Genomic DNA, 21,875 nt, shown 5'->3' with positions numbered 1-21,875 from the left:
GTGTTTTCCCGAAAATAAGACAGTGTCTTACATTAATTTTTGTTCAAAAAGGTTTAACTTTTTTACATGTATAGCTGCCTGGACACTATTTAAATAGATTTTTTAAATTAACTGTTAGCAGGGCTTAATTTTGGAGTAGGGCTTATATTTCAAGCATTCTCAAAAAGCCTGAAAAATAATTTTGCATCCTCAAAAATTCGGGAAAATCATGCTATGTCTTAGTTTCAGGGTATGTCTTATTTTCAGGGAAACAGGGTAGGTAGTCTCGCTGTCGTCAAAATAAAACATCCCCTGAAAATAGGCCCTAGCACATCTTTTTGCGCAAAATCAAATATAACACCCTGTCTTGTTTTGGGGGAAACCGGGAATTATCTGGAACTCACTACACTTGTTATGTAAGTGGATCAGTTATGCGATGCACAGTATTTCCATATGGCTGTGTCCCCGATAGGAATTGGGGTGTTGAGCACACATTTTTTGCTGTGACTACACCACTGATGCGTTTTGTGGCATGTCCAATCAGTATGCCTTGAATCTGTGTGGTGGGAATGTACCTTTAAATGCAAAGTGTGTTTTTCCCAGTATTGTAATAACGTGTAAACTCACTAATGCTTTCCTCTGTTTTCCATTAGGAAACCAAGACTCAGTGCGTGCGAATCGCTACTAAAGGTAAGGATATTCTGCTGCTCTGTCAGTGGCTATGTTTGATATTTTGAATGGATCTTTTCTATGTAGGGTTTGTTTACTAGTTTGCCTCTCCTTCCTCTGATGGCCATGTGTTTGTAGGAGGGAGACGGAAATGAGGGAAAAATGTTAAATTTATGCTCTGCAGGATCCTGTTCCTGTGAACACCTGGAGCTGGCAATGTTACTTACAGATAACGTCCCGCATTAGGTCACGCAAAATACATTTTTCTGAGTTTACATTTATTTTTTAAATTGTTTTTTGAAACTGAATATAGAATTGAAAAGGCTAAAAAATGTTGGATGGTCTTAAGAATAAAACTCATCAGGAACAAACTTAATTTGTATAGTGCGGAGGAAAGAAAGAAGAGGGGAGTACTTGATCGAAACTTTTAAGCCTTTGGCGACCTGCAACGTACTTGTGTGATTTGTAGCTGCCAAGGTCTTGGCACCAAATGCTGTAAATGGCTCACACTGCATCCGCCGGATCGGAGCGAGCACCCTCTATGGGATTTGGAGCGGGAAGGGGCTGCTTCCTTCACCTCGACAATCTGATCATGGGATGCCAATGGTCACCATGGCAGTGGGAGGCCGAATTATGGCCTTTGGGTCTTCCATCTATGGTGGCTATTACTGTCAGATTCATTACAGGCAGTAGTATACCTTACTGTCAGTGATGAAAGTCCTTCGGATAAAACATTACATTGTATAGGTAGTGCAGTGTATTATCTAAGCAATCAAGCAATCGCATATTCAAGATGAAACAAATGAGGTAAAGTTTAATTACAAAAATATTTTTACATTCAAATCCACATGCTTTAAATCCGTTTGTAGACGCCCATGATTCTCTATGGACAGCTTGATTTGGGTGCCTCACGCAGATGTCGCAAATCAAATTTGCCTGTGGACATTGGGCTTAACCCTTTCAAATCCACTGTCTGATGTCTTCCTACATTCTGATTGAAGGTTGTACAGCTCCAGTGTTAGAAGGTATTCTTACCGTCTATTGCCAGCCACTCAACTGTCGGAGCCTCTCTGGCGCGTACACACTGGCTTTAGCCAGCAGATGGCACCGTTGTATTACAGCTAAAAGAGAAAGCCTTTTAGGAAACCCTGAATCTAAAAAGGATTGGAAAGGGTTAAGGCTACCTACACATGGGCGAATGCGATTTCTGGCCAAGAAACTCATTCCAACTTCGTGCTCGTGAATGTGCGATTTACCTGCAGTTGCAAGGCGATTTTTCAAGCAAAAGCGCCTCGCATCTGTGAAATTGCTATACTCTTGTGCGAGTTTTACTCGCGATTGAGGATCGGCAGTGTTTCCTGTTTTTAATGGAAAACCTCACGTTGCACTCGCATGCATGTTGTGCGGCATGCAAGAGCCATGCGATGCATTAAAGGTCCCAATGAAATTAATGGGCGATGCGTTCTGAGGAACGAAAAGAAGTAGGACATGCCATGATTTTTTTCTCACACCGGGGTTCATATTCTCACGAGATTGTGCGTCCTGCAACCCACAAATCTTATGCGAGTTTCTCAGCTGTGTGAAAGCGGACTAAAAATACACAGTAATCATACTGACCCCGCAGAATAAAGTTACCTTGTCATTTATACTGAGTGGTGAATGCAATAAAAATGAAACCAGTACAATGTCTGAATTAACAGCGATGCCTTAAGGAGCAGTTTCTTTCACAGTAGTCATCCCTTAAAGGGGTTTCCCTGCATTTAAATACTATTCTGTTCAGAATGTTTCATTTGGAATTATTAAAAATGCTGCTCGTCTCTTCATATTGCTCTCGCATACTTGTTCTAGTGCTCCCGGTGTTCTTTTGATGCTCTCTGAATGTTCACCTAATGAACTGAAGTCAGAAAAAGTTGTGCTGATCTTTATCGGCAGAACAGCAGGAATCACTCTACTCCCTTATGCAAGAAGAGGTGCTGGAGGGGGTTCAAAGAAGGGCAACTAAACTAATACATGGAATGACGGGACTGGAATACCCAGAGAGGCTATCCAAATTGGGATTATTTACCCTGGAAAAAAGACAGCTAAGAGACGACCAAATAACTATGTATAAGTACATGAGGGGACAATACAAGGATCTCTCCCAGGATCTGTTTATACCCCGGACTAAGACGGTAACAAGAGGGCATCCGCTACGTCTAGAAGAAAGCAGGTTTCATCACCAAAACAGAAAAGGGTTCTTTACTGTAAGAGCAGTTAGACTGTGGAACTCTCTGCCTGAGGATGTGGTGATGGCAAAAGCCATAGATGAGTTTAAAAGGGGACTAGATGTCTTTCTGGAGATGAAGGATATTATAGGCTATAAATCTAAGGTTATTTGTTAATCCGGGTATACAGGCAGGTAGGAACTATTAGGGGTTGATCCAGGGAACAGTCTGATTGCCATTAGGGAGTCGGGAAGGAATTTGGCTAATTGGCTCCTGCTCTTGGGGTTTTTTGCCTTCCTCTGGATCAACAACATGGGAGGATAACAGGCTGAACTAGATGGACATTGTCTTCATTCGGCCTTACATACTATGTACTATGATTCAGGTTGTGTGACAGTACTTCTCAGCATGTGTGATGACCGGAACTGGACACAGTAGTGGGATGTCCTGAGCAGGTATCAGAAGAACACCAGAAGGGCAATAACCATTTTTGACCCGCAATATCTAGATACAGAAGCATTTTCTAAAATAATTCCAATTAAAACTGTATGTTTTGTGGGATTGAGCAGAGTAAATTATTAATTTTCACCATTAATAATGTTGCTATCCTGCCCTTACCTAGACCCCTCTATCTGCAGTAGAGCTGTTGGGGTACAGACACACATAGCAGTGACAGAATATTACACCAGCATGTGATAGGCAAGGTTTTCTAACTGATTAATGGCCATACAATTTTGCCGGTTACTGTAACAGCAGTTTTAGAAATTCTCAATTTACTTGAACACTGTTTATCTCAATTCATCAGCTGATGAATGGCAAAATCCATGTGCATTAATACATGTGGAAAATATTTGCTACAGTTTAAGCTGCTATTCACTTGGAAATTCATTCCCATTCTTGTATATGTCCCTATGGCCAGCTTTTGGATGGTAGAGTATATTTATACACTGGTGTGATTGGGGTTGGAGAATCTTCCTATTCATGAATGTTACATACGTATGATCGACTAAAGTCCCTTTTACACGAAAATTGGTCAGTGTAAACGCAACCAATAATAGAACGACGAGCAATAAATTGTTTGCTTTTCGCTCATGCGTGCATAAAAATTGCCGTTGGCTCATTCATTAATCTTTCGGTGTGAATACAAAATTCACCGGGGCAGAAAAGGGTCACATATATATTTGAAAAATCACCGAGGTACCCTAAAACTTAACTTTTATTAACATAGATACAATAATACTAGAATAAGCAAATATATAAAGGAAATGTAATGCTAATACAAGATGTAGGGTGAAAAAACCTATAGCTGTCTTAAGGCCCATTTACATGCAAAAACAATCTTTTAAATGAATGAAGATTTACAGTTTTAGCAATAGTTTTGCATAAAGTGTTAATGGATATGAATGTCTATTAGCACTTTATTCATTTCATTTGTGTGTAAAAGGACCTCCGGGAGCTGTTTGCAGAACACAGCATGTGGTCTGAGCTCTGTACACAGCTCCATTGTTCTGGCAGAATACAATGTAATCTCTGACTCCCGTACAGAACACAACATGCAGTCTGTGTTCTCTTCTCTCCAGCTGAACGATGGATTTTAAGCTCTCCTTAAAATCATCGTTCAGCCGAAGAGTGAACGATGGCAGCATTTACACCAAACTATTATCACTCATATGCCATCGTTTGAACGAATTTCGAGCGATAACCGTTGCGTGCAAATAGGGCTTTAGTATTTAGGTCTGATAGCCCTACTCAAAAAAAAAAAAGTCTGCCTCTGGATGATACAGCACTGAAGCATGTTTCAGCCCGACCAAAAAAGTGGAATCTGGTAATTGAACCCAGACACGCAAATTGTCTCTGATGGGGAGAAAACAGTGAAAAGAGGCATTACTATAGAGGACACTGTTTTTGAGCTATTCTCCTTCAGAATTGACTATAGGACCTCAAGCATACAAACACACACAAAAAGCACCAAACAAAAAGAAAAGGTGTTTAAAAGCACTATTGTAATAGAGTGGTGGGGAATGACAACAGTGTCCCCTCTGCAGTAATTTAAAACTGAGAGACCATACCAGAATAATCCTCATAAAAAACCTTCCTGAAGACAATAAGAGTTTTATCTTCAGTGATCACTAGTCTCGCTATTTTAAATTTTGCATCGTGATCTTTATTTCCAACATGTTTCCCTCGTCTCCACATACTAATAACAGAGTGTCCTCTCTAGTGCTACCTCTTACGTCTTTTCACAGTTTTTCCTCCATCATAGGCAATTTGCGTGTCTGGGTTCAATTACCAAATTCAGCTTTTTTGGTGGGGCTGAAACATGCTTCGCTGCTTTATCATCCAGAGGCAGACTGTTTTTTGAGTAGGGCTATCCGACCTAAATACTAAGACAGCTATAGGTTGTTTCTCCCTACATCTTGTATTATCCATTACATTTCCTTTATATATTTGCTCATTCTAGTCTTATTGTAATTAGAAAAAAAGGTATCAAAATGTTTTCATTCTCATCCTATTGTAGTATCCTTTCAAGTGCAAATTAATCACATCCATGTCTGTGTCTTGTCGTGTGTGTACATACATATATGTATATATAATGTATACATGCATGCATGCCTCTTCGGATCTATTTCATTATGCCTGAGGAAGAACCCTGAGAGATTTGAAAGCTCGCTATATCCTCATGTATTTTTGTTAGCCATTAAAAGGTATCCTATCTATAAGATTACTTGGTTTCTCTTGCTGGGGACAAGTCTTATTGTATCTATGTTAATAAAAGTTAAGTTTTAGGGTACTCCGCTGATTTTTTTGGTCTTAATAATGATCATTCAGACATTGTTGTTCACGCATACAGTGAATATGAACGACTGAATGCGTTTTTTAGTTTGAATGAGCCAATAATGTATCTGCACAAGCAAACTGATATCATGCATTCACTCATTCAAATGATAAATGGTTAGTCATTGGATAATAGCTGCAGTCATTTAATTTGTGTCAGGGTACGGCACGTTTCTTTCAACTAGAACCTGAAGGCAGATCTAGCTATATTAATATTCTGTAGAGGGTTTGCACAGGTTTGTCTACCACCTACTTCTATATACATTTTTCCGACTGTGTCTAGTCTAAATGGTTGGTGAAGAACATTCTTCAAAAGTCTGGTACTTGGAAGAATGTGCAGACATTTAATTAGAACTGAGTGCACCAATGTCTTTTATCTACCTGTGGTTTAAGGCTACATATTCAGAGAACAGCTCTTACTGTCAGGTCTTTGAATATAAATTATCCAGTTGATTGAGCAGGTAGTCTAAATAAATTATGCTTATTTTAACTCTTTGGGGGATATTTGTGTTAACTTGATTTTTCAATGAAGGTTTTTTCTTTTCATGACTTGAGGTCTATAATTATACGTTTTTTTTGTTTCGGTCATCAATATGCCTTTAAAAGTGAATTTAAGGTAATTAGTTGAGAAAAAGATCCCAGTTAACTATTAATCTGGGTTACGAGTACTCTGCACAGTAGTCTATTAGCCTACAAGCTGGCTGTGAACCCTGTTTAGTTTTTGTATGCTTTCTCACATGGTATAGAAAAGCGTTTTTGACTACTTTTCAGTACATGAAAATGGTGCAAAAAAAAAACCCTATACTGCATGGTATCCATGTCAGCCCATTTACAGCATATGTAACTGGATGGCGTACAGAAGCATGTTTCGGGGCTCTACTTCTGTACAAATGTTGGAAGATCTTCCAGTGTATAATGTAACCAAAAAATCCACTTCACAACAGTGTATCAGTCTGCAGCATTCATATTCCGGGTTTGTAGAATCAGACAGAGCGCACATCTTTATTTCTTCCTGATGCCTGTCTTTTTTTGGCTGAATACACCAGGGGGAAGGCTTAACCAAGGATCAATTACAGAATGAGCAATAGGGGAAGTTTGTTCTCTAACCTAGCTATAATGTCAATAAGAGACTGAGGAGATTAATAAGTGGAAAAATGTTATATTTTTGTTCCTTTTTTTAGTACTTTATATGGCCAAACTTCATTGCCATTGAAATATATGCAAAAACAAAGGCAGTGTGTCATCAGAAAATGACCTATTGTATAAATCATGGTTTCTTATGTTAAACCAATTTTAATGATTTTTGGTATTTTTTTTATTTTTGAATTTAGCATCTTTTTTTTTTTTTTTAAATGTCTATCTTGCAATTTTCACACTGACCACTAAGCGTAATAAGAGGCTAATACATCTGTGGAGAAAACTTTTGCAGCAGTCCTCTTGCTATCCTCACAGACAGGATTAAGCCCCTTTTATATAGTATGATTATTGTACAAATCGCTTGATGTAAAAGATCTTTCATGCAGACCTAAAAAGCATAGTTGGTCTGCTGCTGCATTGTTCTATGTGAACAGGCCGGCATTCATCTGTGAACGACTGCCAGTTTACTGTGAATGGAGGTGGGTGGGCCGGAATGATCCCCTGCCTGCTCTGCCTCCAGAGCGATGATCACTCCTGTGGAAAAGCACAGGGGTAATCACCACTGGGATAGTGACCAACAGTTGTCCCATGTAAAAAGGTAAAATGTGATTGTGCTCTAGTGCCTAACATGGTACTAAACCCCTTTTTTTTATTATTATTATTATTATTATGATTTTTAAATAAAATGGTAGACCCCTATATATAGAGAACTGGGGATTCTTTCATTCACAATTGGTGATGATCTGTGACTGAGCAATAGAATAAAGTTATGTCATTTTTGTTGCTGTTTGTTGTCTGTAGAATCGGGATGCACCAAAACATGGTGGAATTATTATTTTTTTTTCATTTTACGCCACGTAAAACTTTTAAAAAATTTTTCAGTACATTATATGGTACATTAAATAGCACTATTGAAAAATACAACTCGTCCTGCAAAAAACAAGCCCTCATACAGCAACGTTGATGGGTAAATAAAGGAGTTACGATTTTTTTTTTTTAAACGAAAAAAAAAGCTTGGTCACTAAGGGGTTAAAACTTGAAAATGAGACGTGCTGCTATTCAGTTTTACCAGTGTAATCGATAGGTTTTAATTTTACAGAAACCTATCAATTACTTTCAATTATGCCTTTTTTTTATTTATTGGACAGCGTTATCAGTTCGGTTGTTAATGCTGCTACCTTGATGGCTACCCATGGTGATGGCTGAGATAGAGTTTTTAAAAGTTGTTGTTCTTAATATGTGAACCTAGGACCTCAGCGTTGCAAGGCCACAGTACTAACCACTGAGCCGCCACCCCCATCTTTCAAAAGCTGAAAAATGGATGTAAGCGAAAAGCTTTACAGATTCTTTCCATTCACTTCCATTTTCCCAAATTCTTCTCGCCACTTTATTCACGGAACAAAAATGTACCTAAACACATACAAATGAGCATTTAAAGCTTGACGTTTGTTGCATTACAATACTAGTCGGTATTGTTATGGGTAAACTAAACTTGAAGGGTAAGATGATCAAGAATTCAGTACTGCAGGAAGGCATAGGATATCAGTTCAGGGAATGAGCAAGACAACAGTACCAACCAGGAAAGGGTCTTTCTATAAAAACCTTATTGGCGAATCTCAGCTGTGATCCCAGAAGTCTAAACCAGGCGCATAATCTGTCATAATGTAATATGGATGGGTAAGCCACTATTGACTACAGTTTAAATGGTTAACTAGAATTATTTCAGACTCAAACACAAAAAAACTATTTAGTTTGGCTCTTTCTGATACATGGGCTTGCATCCACAGGATCCCTGCCCTGGGATTTCCTGGAATGAGTCTCTGCCTTGATTACTAATTTCACCCCCATCTGCGATGATCTAACATGTATTGAGGGCAGTCAATAAAGGTTTCTGCTAATATTCGTTGTGAAAATTTTCTATTATGCTGACTTTTTGGTTCCCATCTGTTAACTTTCTTATCTTTTTTTTCTTGGTAGTGTTTTTTTCCATTGTAATATCTCCGTATTTGAATCTGCATTACTGTTAGCCCTCATCTATAAAATATGCATGTAATAATAGTAATTGCTGAGCCTCTGTTTTCTCCCAATCAGTGGGCTAGTGGTAACTGTCACCATGAAATATGTCTGATCATTGTTCCACAGTCCTTTCGTCCATGTGCTGTTTATCCTGTCATATGCAATTCACATCAACATTCACTAAGGATTTTAGTCCCTGCTCTATTTAGTGCCTTATCTGTCCTGTGCTTAATGATCAGACCCTTGCATATTCTCATGTTTTGATAAGGATCACTGCATGTTAAGTGAAATTCCGATCATGTCAGTGAACTCTCAGTATGCAGGGAAGCAATGGCAGAACATAATATGCTAAATATAAACAGGATATACATTTTTGGAGTAAATGTAAATTTAAAGCGTATGTAAACTTTCAGGTGTGTACATGAGAAGTAGAGCTACTTATGTATATTTCAACATTTTTCCCATCTACAGGCTCCATCTCGAATTTTAATTTTCTCTGTGAAAGTGGGTGGAGAATGGCTACTGTGATGTCTTCCATACTCTGCACATATAGAGAAAGGTATCTGTCGCATCTCATATACTGAGAAGATGCAGCAGCATGGAAAGCATTAGAGAGAAGTACAGAACAGTGTAGATGTGATTCCTGTAGCTGTAAGACAGGCATCTTTAAACAGTATGACTGTTGTCCCTGTGTTTTACACAGGAGCGATAGACATTCAAATCATTGGAGACACAGCAGGCCGGGGGTCGTTCCAGCCCTCCCACCTCCATTCACAGTAAACAGCAGTCGCTCACAGATTGAGTGACTCCTGTTTACACTAAGCAAGAACCCGCTCGGCAGTCTTTCGATTTCAGTGTGCTAAAATGGAGCAACTAGTGACCACTGAGTGACTTCTCGCTCTGTACCCTTTTGGGGACCGTATGTACACAGGCACACAATCATGCAGAATCACTGATTTGGGCGACGATCGGCCTATGTAAAGGTACCTTTACACTATTAGCTGCACCCATGTATCTCTGCTTCTCTTATTTTGCTCCTCCCTTCTCTATAGACAACGTGCTATTGATTTATGCAGTTTGTTCAAAGCTCAGTGACCACTTATATACAGGATTAACTGGACCAGAAAGTACTTTCTCATTTCTTTGCAAATCTGTTTCAGAATGAATCCCATTCTTTTTTTGAGTAGAGCCACAACCTTTTCACCCTTTAAAAAAAAAAAAAAAAAAGTATTTGTTTCTATCACTGCATTCATAAACCCCTAACATTTTTATTCTTACGTAAATGTTGTGGTGGAAGGGTTTGTGGGGTTTTTTTGCGGCACACTACATGGTACATCCATCCTGATCCCCAGACATCACACACAGCTGTAGTACATCCACACTGACACCCACACATGACGCACACAGCTCTACTACATCCATCCTGATTCCCACAAATGTGACACACAGCTCGACTACATGCGATCTGATTCCCACACATTACACAAACAGCTCTACTCCATCCATCCTGATCCTGATTTCATCATCCATCCTGATTTCACCAAGATTTATACCTCGGGATATCATACATTGAATCAATTAATTATGCCAATTATCAGGTAGTAATGCATTTAAAAAACATGTATGACCTCAGCGTGCCACACAGTGCAGCTTGTTTATTAAAAAACTAAAGCCCCATTTACACGCAAAGATGATCGCTCAAAATTCGTTCAAAAGATAGGGAGAATGACAGTTCAAGCTATAATTTTGCATAAGCTGCTAATGGGCACTAATGGCAGTTAGCAGCATATTAACGTCATTTGCATGTAAATGAGCCTCCCTTAGCTGTATGCAGAGATCATCAGGTGGTCTGTTATCTCTATACAGCCCCTTTGTTCTGCCGCAGGACTGCAGCTGAATACAATGTTAGCGCTCCCGTGGAGAATTATGACATGTGGTCCCTGCTATCACCTCTGTCGGAACAATGAATTTTTAACTCAACTAAAAATCGTAGCGTTTACACGCAGCGATTGTCGTTTAAGCGAATTTTGAGTGATAATTGTTGCGTGTAAATGGGGCTTAAGAGTTTTGGACTGTTGTAGCCTAATGGTGCACCTACACTTCTAGTAGCTATAGGTTGAATGATTTGTTCCGCTGACAGCTATTCATTCTGGCATATCTCCATACATACGCATGTTTGGCTTTTGTGTTTTAAACTGGGAGATTAAAGGCCCAATTACGCGCAAAGATAATCTTTCAAACTATTGAAAGAGTGAAAGTTTTAATGCCCATTTACACGCAACGATTATCACTCAAAATTAGTTAAAACAATGTCATTTGAGTGATAATCGTGTGTAAATGCTGCCATGGTGCACACTTCATCTGAACGACGATTTTTAGGCAAGCTTAAAAACAATCTTTAGACTGCACGCTGTGTTCTCTATGGGAGCAGGAGATGACAACATTGTATTCTCTCTGCAGCCCATGAGAGGAAACAGACCACAGGTTGTTATCTACACGGGAGCTAGAGATGACATTGTTTTCTCTTAGCAGTCCATGCCTGAACAATGGAGCCCATTGCAGAGCTCAGACCTCCTGCTGAGTCCTGCAAGCAGCTTTAGGGGCTCATTTGCACGCAAATAAAGCTTTTAAAGTACTAATGTGCATTAGTGCCCATTAGTATTTTATTGAAACCGGTCACTAAAACTTTCAATCTTTTGAAAGATTATCTTTGCATGTAAATGGTACTTAAGCGATTGCTTTGCATATTCATCAGATTCATCCACTAGGCTGCACTTTTTGCTAAACTTGATGCACAGTGCACTTGAGAAGGATACTGCCATACTGCTTACATTGTGCATCAATTAAAAAAAACAGCAAAAAATAATAATAATGGCCTTTTATAAAACTACAGTCAAATTTAACTTTAAAAAATGAAAGTAAATTGGTCGGAGCTTTCAGTGGGGGTTGGGGCCCTTACTAGGTTTTGCTCTGAGGCCATATGATTACTGTGTACATCTCCATCTACATGTTCATGTAGCAATCACAAGCATCCTGATTGCTTTTCTTTTATTCAATATGCCTTTTTATTCTTAGTATTCCAGTAGACAGTGATCAGATATCAAACTTTCTGACATATAGCAGAGATGCAGACTGCACAGAGTCCTTTAGATGATCTCTAACCCTTCTTGTAGGTGGTGTCGCTCATCATTAATCAAGAAAGAGCTTGGGTCAGGAACTCTGCTCAACATTTAATAGATACTTCATCATTAAAATAATTTCTCATAAAAGAGCGGATGGATTCCTCTTTGTCATGTTACCATAGTAATAATGAGTAGGCTGATATTTAATTACCCTTCTTACCTTTAATAGTGTGTAGTTATCACCTTCACTAGGGGGAAATACCATCTCTGCTTTTATTATGGGTTCTACTAATGGACCTGGTGACATTCCCGGCTGTTTTAGGACGGACATGTCATGTAAAGTAGTTGAGAAGTCTTTCAAGGGTAATTTTGCCAGCTAACGCTACCTTATACTGTACCGTCCTATGTTGAGATCTATAATATATAATTATAGTAATTGAACCTATTACGGTTTTTAGGTTAACGATAAAGAGCAATGCCCTTAATGACAACAGTAACATACTATTTTATTTACTAATGATTGGAATTGGCATGAAATCTGTATAGTTAGAGCATTTATGTCTCTTACCATGTTGTATACTTAAATACCTCCTGCTCTGCAGGGATAGGATAATGGGGGGAAAAATAAGCCAGAAGTTTTGAATCCCATCTGATAATGTCTTTTTTAGAAAATCTTGTATCCATAGCTTTCCTGCTAATGCCAATGGAGTGCTTCCTGCTGAGAGAATATTTCAAGCACTGGCCCTTGGCAAGTGCTATTAACTAAATCACCACTAAAACAAGATCAGCCCTTCTCCTGTCTACAGTGTATAATGGCTTTAACTCCGTCTCTGCTGTGCAGTCTTGTATGGCTTCTTTAGTGAGCATGGTAAATACATTCTCAAAGTTCTTTGTGTATTAGACAAACAGGCAATTTTATAAATGTATTCCAGCATTTCTGTTATAGCAGTAGGCACTCAGAGAAGTGAAGAAAATGATCAGACTGCAAAAACCAGGGTAGAGATTCAGTTATTATACCACATGGAGTACCATGCTTGGACAATGTGGAAATAGACACTTTTACTAAGAATCCCTTGTTTAAGCCTTTACTTTTTCTACAAGGCAAGTCTATTTCACCCTTTCCAATCCACTGTCTGACGTCTAAAGACATTCCAATTGAAGGCTGTACAGCTCTGATGTCTGAAGACATCCGGCAGGGTATTCTTACTGTAGATTACTGGCCGCTCTGTTGTCAGGGGGCCTCTCCAGCATGTCCCATACTGCAGTACTGGCTCTAGCCAGCAGGTGGCGCCATTGTGTTATGGCAGAAAGAGAAAGCACCTTAGGAAACCCTGAATCCAAAATTGAATTGCAAAGGGTTAAAGGGGGTTTTCCAGGCAAAAATACTATTGATATCCTATCCCCAGGATAGATTATCAGTAGTTGATTGCCTGGGGTCCGCCACTCTGGAATCCAAACAATCAACTGAGCCGGCACATGCTGTCAGTGCTGCTATACACAGGGGTAAGAGGGAAAGTTGCTGCTTCAACCCCACTGTAGTGGACAGCGCTTGTAACTGCAAGCTGGGGTCTCTTTAAAATCCGTGGAAGCGGCACATGTGATTACAAGCACCAGCCACTACACAGGGGTCAGAGCAGCACCTATCACTCTGACCCCTGTGTATAGTGGCACAAACAGCAGTTGCTCGCTCAGCTAATCGTCTGGGTTCTCGACTGGCGGACACCGGACGATTTTAACTATGGCCTACTGGCCTATCTAGAGTATTTCTTGGACAGCACATCGACCTATTGTAGCCAGTTAGGTTATAAACACAAAGCTATTGGTCCCTGAGAAAATAAAAAATCACAGCTGCTCCTATTTTCGTCCGTATCATGGATGAAAATCAGACATGCGATGTCCACTGGTATTGGACAGCACATATGTCAGTGTGTTGTCCGATGTGAGTTGTGCCGCACAAGAACAGGCACAGCTCACTTATGGCCGTGTGAACCGGGTCTTAAGATAGCTACATAGAGATCTGTTTACACTGGGACATTACACTAAGGGCTCCTTCACACTGGCAATCATGATTTTGCCGCCAGAAAAATGTGGCAAAACCGCATCTTTTTTTAGCACAATTTTTGAGCATCAGCACTGCTTTCTTGTTTTTGCTGCAATTTTTAGCGCGAAAGTCAGTACGACTTTGAAATGCTAAAAACGCATTGCACGAAAATCACAAGTTAGTGCTTTGCGATGCGATAAAAATGAGGCTCCATAGGGAAACATAGGAGATTTTTAAAATCGTACATCGCAGAAAGAAAGGGCATGCCACGATTTTTTTTTCTCGCAACATCGCATTAGTGAAAACATTGCAAATGTGAAGGAAAACATTGAAAATCATTGGTTTCATAATTTAGCATTTTAGCAGTGTGAAGCCATATATGCAAATTGCCACAATTGTCCGCGGTCAGCCTATCTGTCAGGCTGACAGCGGAGATCTGTCTGCCGTCTCCTGGTCCCGCGGAGATCCGACGCGGGATACCGCAAAACTGGTGGACAGGAGGCCTAACGCAGACCCCTTTTGTAAAAGTTAGACTGAAGTCTTTGTCCACTCTACACATTGGAACGTTTAAGGTTTTTCAACATTGCAAAAAATAATGTTCAAACTCGATTGTGTTGCATGGGGACCATGAGTGGAGTTTGCTTCAAGCTGTCAATGTTTTTTGGCTTTTTGGCTGATTACTATCTTCCCTGAACTCCCCACAGAACTGTATGCTTGGCTCAGTCCAGCGTGCCTATTAATTCAGCAGCGGAGAGGGGGATAAACTACTGCCAAACAGCAACTTTTGTGGCAGCCGAACAAAAGATTGCATATGTTAAATTCCAACATGCACATTTAGGTTACCTCCATATAAGGTATGTTAGACTAGCAGAATTATCCAGCTTCACATGGCTCTATTTCATGTAACTGTGTTTGTAGTTAAAAACTTTGCTACTGATAAGACGCCAACACACTGAAGATAACAAAGTACAGTCCACTCACGCCATGTAAAGAAAAATAGCTGGGCGGTTACGTGTAGAAATTTGATGTCCTGCCAGTGGCGCCCCAATGAGATTTTAATTAGGGGTTGTCTGGTTACTGCACAACCCCACTTGAATAGGACCCCCTGTGTTCAAATAATTAAGTGAAGTATATACGTACTGCTCCGCGGGTGCCCGAATCCAGCACTGCTGCCTTGTTGTGGTCCTGGTGATTGCTGTGACAAATGTGACAGTTAATCTAGGGACCGCTGCAGCATTACCGCTTCTTCTCCTGGCATTGGCGCTTGCATCTTGAGTGCCACATTGCCAGGAGTTCAGTAACATGCAGCCTTTCTTCATTGGTTGCAGTAGTCACCTGATTTCCTCTATCACAACAATCGCCAAGATCACAGGGGGTCTGCAGTGCTGAATCTGGGGAAGAAGGGGGGCAGGTTTGTAAGTATAGTTCACTTTACTATTTTACACCTATTGAAGTGGTTTTGTCCAGTTACAACTCCTTAAATATTTGCATTGTAGGTTCTACAGACCTGAAACCTGGATTAAAACTTTCCAAAACGCCTGATTTATCTATTTGGCAAACTTAATGCATAGTGGTCCAGTCGTTTGGCCGTGCAAAGCTCATCCCACAAAAATAGTCAAGAACCCTATAGTGAAATTGGGAATTCATACGCTTTCATGTTGCTATTAATGTTCATTGCGGAGGCTCATCGATGTTGCTGTCCGTTTCCAAGTGAACTTTGACTTTGATTGCTGATACAAACCTACATTGAGAAGAACCAAGTAATAACTCAACATTTGTATGCAAACAGTAAAGCAAAGTAATTGTAAATGAAAGGTTTAGGTTAGTTTCCTTTTTATGTAAATTGCAAGATGATGTTAAAAGTAAATAGCAGCTGTTGTGTGACACAAATATCATGTAAAGAAATGTACTTTGAGAACTACAAACGGAAAATAAAGTAAAAAGATGCAGTATGCGACAAATGCATTGCAAGCCTCCAATACCTGCATTTCTCAATTGTGTTGATCAGCTCACACCTCTCCCGTATAATACTTCTGAAGCAAAGCTCACCTTGAGGTTTGAGGCACGGCCAGTGTGAATTCTGTATGGTCTTTATGACTTTATTCTAGGATGACACAAACCACATTACTTTTTATTCCTGCATCCAGTTGAATCTCTTGCCCTTTCTGTCCCTCTTATCACCCAATACAATGTTTAAACCCCTGATGCTCTTAATGCCATCCGTATGTCACTGTAAAATCCTTCCAAATCTGTAAAAATGAGAATCAAGATGATAGTTTGTGAGCTCAGGATGATGAGCAGAGCTCTGAGCTGCTTGAGAAGATAAAGATTTGTCAGTTGGATCCCTAATACTGCTAAACCCCTAGCGTTGTGCACAGTGGTTTTCCCAATACATCCTATTATGCCGCTCCTTTTGTAATTCATTTCACATAGCAATAAAGTCCTCCTTTACATTAAAAGCATATAGTTAGCATCTGTATCAGAGCCCCCAGCACTCTCCTTATGTACCGCAGTCAGCAGAGCTTTTCTTGGATTTCTGCTCCAGGGTATGTAGACAACTGAAATCACTTCTAGTGATGCTTATTCTAATGTCCATCTGCATCGGTTCAAGATGTGCAGCTTTTTGCAGAAATGAAACAGTTTTATTGAAATTTCATTTGAGGTCTTCTAATAGGAAAAACCTAAAGATGCTTGTGGTCAGAAGTCTAGCAGTCATGTTTAGTACTTTGGACCATGTAATAGTTCTTCATTGCTGTTTTTTTTTTAACCCCTTGATTTGGCGAACCAATTGAAAAGCATCAGGGAAATGTAAGAATGTCTAGAATGTTTTGCTAGCCTAGTGCTACGAATTATAACCTATGGGGCTACTTAGGATTTCAGATTGGCAGCACTTGCCCTGCAGACGCACTGTATCATGAAGCCTGTCATGAAATAGCTGCTGTTGCTGATGGATCATACTTGTAATTGGTTTCAGCAGGAACAAGTTGAAAGGACATCCATTTACTTTTAAAACATGTTTAGACACAGAAAGGAATTGCTTGTTTCATAGCAATTGCAATGATTGTCTAGAATGAAGTACATTTAAAAAAAATTATATAATTAGGCAAAAGCTTAATTATTTAGGGGAGCCAAAAGCTAAATTTAGAGTATATACTGCTTAGTCATCATAACACTAAAACCACGTACCTGAGCAGCTCTGGTTCATCGAGGTAAGGACTTCACGAGAACTATGAAACTGTTTTTTGATATCTGGCACCATAGGCCTCCGTAGATTGTACTTGTTTTTTCAGCTCTTCCCACAGTTGCTTGATCAAGTAAAGGCCCTTTTACACGCTTATCGCAATTATCACTAAAATAACTGCATGACTAAAATGCCGACATTTTTGAATATAATTACACGTACAGATTATGGCTTTTAATCCTCTGCTTTTCCTCTACAAGTTGATTCCATTGTATCCTCCTGCCAGAGTAAATAATGAGTAAATGGTGTACTCATTATGTATGCAAGGCAAACAAAACCCATTGTACAGCTACTTAAAATGGAACGAATTTTGAACGATCAAACAATGGTTTTTATGCCGGCTAAAAAACAGCGCTAAATAACATTTGAACGAATAGTGCACGAATGCCCATGTTTATTGATTACGGCTCACTTTTGGCCATTTGAGCGAATTTCGAGTGATAATCGTTGCATGTAAAAGAGCCTTTAAGATCTGAGAAAACTGGAGGCTAAGTCACTACCTTGAACTGTGTATCGTGTTTCCCAAACATTTCCTAAACACTCATTGCAGTGTGGCAGAGGTGCATTATCCTACTAAGAGAGGGAATACAGCTGCCATAATGGGCTGTACTTATTCTATAGCAGTGTTTTAGGTAGGTGGCACATGTCAAAGTAACATGTACATGAATACCAGGACCCAAGGTTTCCCAACAGGACATTGCCCAGAGCATCACGCTTACTCCGTCATATACTCTGGTGTCATCTGTTCCCTACACATGAGACACCTGCACCTGGCCTTCACATGATGTAAATGAAAATGTTTTTTTTTTATACCAGGCCACCTTCTTCCATTATCTGATGCTTACATGCCTATTTTAGTTTTTTTTTTTAACTTTTAATGGGGTCAGCATGGGCACCCTGACCAGTGTATATTTATACAGTCCCAAATGCAGAAAATTAACTATGGATACGAGGTATTCATTAATACATTGGCCAAAATACATAAGCTTGCAACCCTCGTCAAGGGTCCTTGTTGGGAAGTCACTCACAAGACAATGAGGATACTTTGGTGGTGGCTGAAAATATTACCTAAACTCATATTTATTGTTTTTGCAGGAAGCAGTCTGGCTTTATAATGGCGAATCCTGGGTGTTATCACTAGTGCGGTATATATAAAATGCTTATACAGTACAGCCTGCCTGACCTAATAATATGGGTGTCATTAATAGGCTGTAAGCCTGCACAGTACACTATACAACTGTGGGACTGCCACCTTTTATATGCCTTATCTATTAATACTAAATAGCCACCTACAATATGTGGTAGCTGTGTGAGTGGTTGTCCATCTGTTACCTCTCCCATATAGCATTTTGCCTGTTGCTCATGCAGCTGGGATTGGTTTATACCTGCCCAGGCCAGGTACCTTTGTAGCATTAAGTATGGCCCTTTACTGTCATTTTTGAACACAACGGATTCCCCATCAGTGACACATTTGACCGCACTGCACACAGTTGCCATGTGACTTCAAAACATAAATTAGATTTTTGGGTTTTTTTTATTTAGTAAAATGTATTTTTTCCGTATAATCAGCTGATGTTTTATTTCCTCCTTTGTATTTCTCTTTAACTAAACTTCCAACCTATGAATGGCTCTTATTTACTGATGATGTGCGCTACAAGTACAGTAATACCTTGTCCTGCTCAGCATGTCTATCGCATTAGCTGGAACTAGGAAGAGCATTCGTCTGACACAGACTACAAGGGGATGACAAAAAAAACAACTCAGGTTTTTTTTTTTTTTACTCTTCTGTGAACTCAGCTGCGTTTAATTCTTCTCTGTATCATCATCCAACCCCTCCACATGTACTTGTTCTATAGCCACAGCACCGTAGATCTTATGACTGCATCTCTGCAGAGGTTTTAGGCCAGTCTCACATGACCATTGCGAATTCTGAGATCGTATGATCGCGGTAATACGCAGTTCAATCAAATACATGGGATCACACAATCCTGCTCACGTTAGCAGGTTGGAATTACGTAATCTGCACATCGAAAATAAAACTCAGCATGTTCAAATTTACAGCGGAATCTGCGACCGTACAGCCCATTGAAAAAGCTATACTGCACATATGACTACCTGCGTGCGTATGCCGTCATACACAATACAATTACGCGACATACACAGGCATGCGGAACCCGACCCTGTCATGTGAGCCCAGCCTTAGGGCCCCTGCCCACAGACTGATATTTCCTGCTGGGATCCGCAGCGGGCGTCCATAGCATCCTTAGGGAAATCAATTCTTTCTGCACACTCGGGGAAGAAAGTGCGGTTTCCACAAGCGGAAGAAAAATCGCAAGGCGCTCCATTTTTTTTTGCAGATTTTTAATTGATTGAAGTCAATGGAAGCCGTCTAATCAGTGGCCCTTCCACAATCACATTGCGGAAAGGTCGCGGATTCCACATCATCGCTAGGCGATGATGTGGGCAAAGCAGTAGTTAAAAAAAATCAAAAAAAAAAATCTTCAGTGCGCATGTCCAATGGTTCGCCATGCGGACCATCCCAAGCACAGATTGAAAACGAAATTACAGGTACACGCGGACGTCGCTGCTCCCAGTCGTAATTAATGAAAATGGCAATTTTCTAAGAGGTTGTTGATAAAGCCTTAACCCTTTCTAATCCACTGTCTGACGTCTGAAGACATTATGATTTAAGGCTGTACAACTCCGATGTTGGAAGACATCCGTCTGGGTTATCTTACTGTATATTGCCAGCCTCTCTGCTGTCAGAGCCTATCCAACACGTCACTTCCTGCAGTACTGGCTTTAGCCAGCAGATAGCGCCATTGTATAACGGCAGAAAAAGAGTAAGCCCCCTAGGAAAACCAGGATGCAAATTGGATTGGAAAGGGTTAAAAAAATGCACCAAAAGTAACTGAAGACGTTTGCATTTTTGTTGCATTTTTTTTCCCTGTATTGCGTCCCACCATAATCCCCACCATGCTGTAAGATTGGACATAAAATCCTACCCTAAAAATGCATTCACTCATGGCTGACATCTGGCCATTGCATTTATTGCGTTCTGAGAGGGGGAGGGGGAGCAGAATTGCACATTATCGTTACTGTTACCTGCCAGAGGGGGGGGCAACTGGAGATTTTCTTCCATATTTAAATTTTTTAAATCAGAAGTGGAGTGAGCAAGCAGATCTTTATTCTCCGAGCCTCTTCCATTATTTTACTATGTATGGGTGCCAGAAGTTAACAAGAAACCTCAGTCTGTAACTGCATCTTTGGAAGTGACTTACAGCTGGCTGCCTGCAGCCTAATCTGAGAAACAGATGGGCCTGTAGATAAACGATCTGAGATAAAATATGCCTGCTAAGAATTCTGGAAGATTTTCCTGGGTTTCTAATCTCTGCGCACGTTTACACTGAATTATACTGCCTTTCAGCGTGGTTTTATCAATAGGCTGCAGAATTACCTGTAAGTATTGCTGGACTTTGGAAATTTGGGGGACTAATGGATTCTAGATGAAAGGAAATAAGATGCTAAAGGCTGAAACAGTAAAAACTTAATATGTATTTGTGAGCTGCTCTTTTGGAACTTTTATTTGCATCCTGAGATGAATGCGTTCTAAAGGCCAAAAGCAGCGTTAAATGTGTGTACAGGTTCATTTACTTTGGCTTCGTTACCCCACACCCCTCCCCTTGTCATTACTCAGTACAGGAAATTTGGAAAGTTGAAGAAGTGAGTTGAGGTTTTTATACTGTCAGAAAAAAAAACTAAAAAAAACCCAGCAAGGCTGAATTACTAGGATGGAGCAGATTGGACTGACTGAGCACTACATATTAAAGCAGCGGTGATAATAGACTCTTGGCTCTTTGAAGCAGAGCCTGTGTTGTATAATTCCCTCTGTTTTGTTCTGATTCACTGCACCGTAGCTGTACTTTGTAGTAGTTACAGTACATGTTTGTATCTTGGACTCGGCGCACAATTATTTTAAATTGTGTTTCTGAATAAAAGTTTGGCTGCTTTTTCAAAACTTGAGTTAATATCTTGACATAGTAGTTAGTGAGCGGTACATTTGAGACAAGACTCTAGGAGGACATTCTTGGGCTTGTGAGCAGTTTGTGTCACTAGCAATCTGTTTCTCTGCTGCAGAGGATTCCGCTGTAGTTTGCTCACATTCCCAGTTGTAATAGGATTAGTTATACAGATCACATACTGGAGAAGAAACAGCCGTAAAGGTACCTTACAAGACTTTGAGTAGTTTGCATACCAGTATACAAATAATGGCAAGTGTGCTATGTGGTGTTTGTCATCTGGTTTCTGAAAAAAAAAAAAAGCCATTATGTGGCAAATGTCCAATGCAGATAGTGCTGTCTTTAATGCAGTGGCCTGGGTTGGTATTACAGGCACAGATCTCATTGAATTAATTCTGAACTGTTCCTGCAATACCAACTCAGACCACTACACCATCTTATTCTGAGGATACAATAGTAAGATGACAAAAGGAGGTCTTGCGCTCCTAAAGGAAAAACAAACTATTAGGGCTCATGTCCACGGGCAAAATATGATTTAGGATCCGCAGCGGATCTCCCGCGTGCGGATCCGCATCCCATAGGGATGCATTGACCACCCGCGGGTAGATAAAT

General features: G+C 40.0%; 1 protein-coding gene across 4 annotated transcripts in view; it reads left to right on the top strand.

The window, feature by feature from the left end:
* The window catches only part of PTPRK (protein tyrosine phosphatase receptor type K), a 374,180-nt gene that overhangs the window by 286,800 nt on the left and 65,505 nt on the right, over positions 1 to 21,875 (top strand). For all 4 annotated transcript variants that reach the window (XM_066605531.1, XM_066605533.1, XM_066605532.1 and 1 more), the window contains exon 13: positions 633 to 669. In XM_066605531.1, coding sequence (XP_066461628.1) covers positions 633 to 669 — 37 coding nt within the window. The remainder of the gene's footprint in view (positions 1 to 632; positions 670 to 21,875) is intronic.

The sequence above is a fragment of the Eleutherodactylus coqui genome, chromosome 1 (genome assembly GCF_035609145.1).
Source record: "Eleutherodactylus coqui strain aEleCoq1 chromosome 1, aEleCoq1.hap1, whole genome shotgun sequence".
NCBI classification, from domain to species: domain Eukaryota; kingdom Metazoa; phylum Chordata; class Amphibia; order Anura; family Eleutherodactylidae; genus Eleutherodactylus; species Eleutherodactylus coqui.
This window is presented reverse-complemented; position numbering and strand designations above follow the sequence as displayed.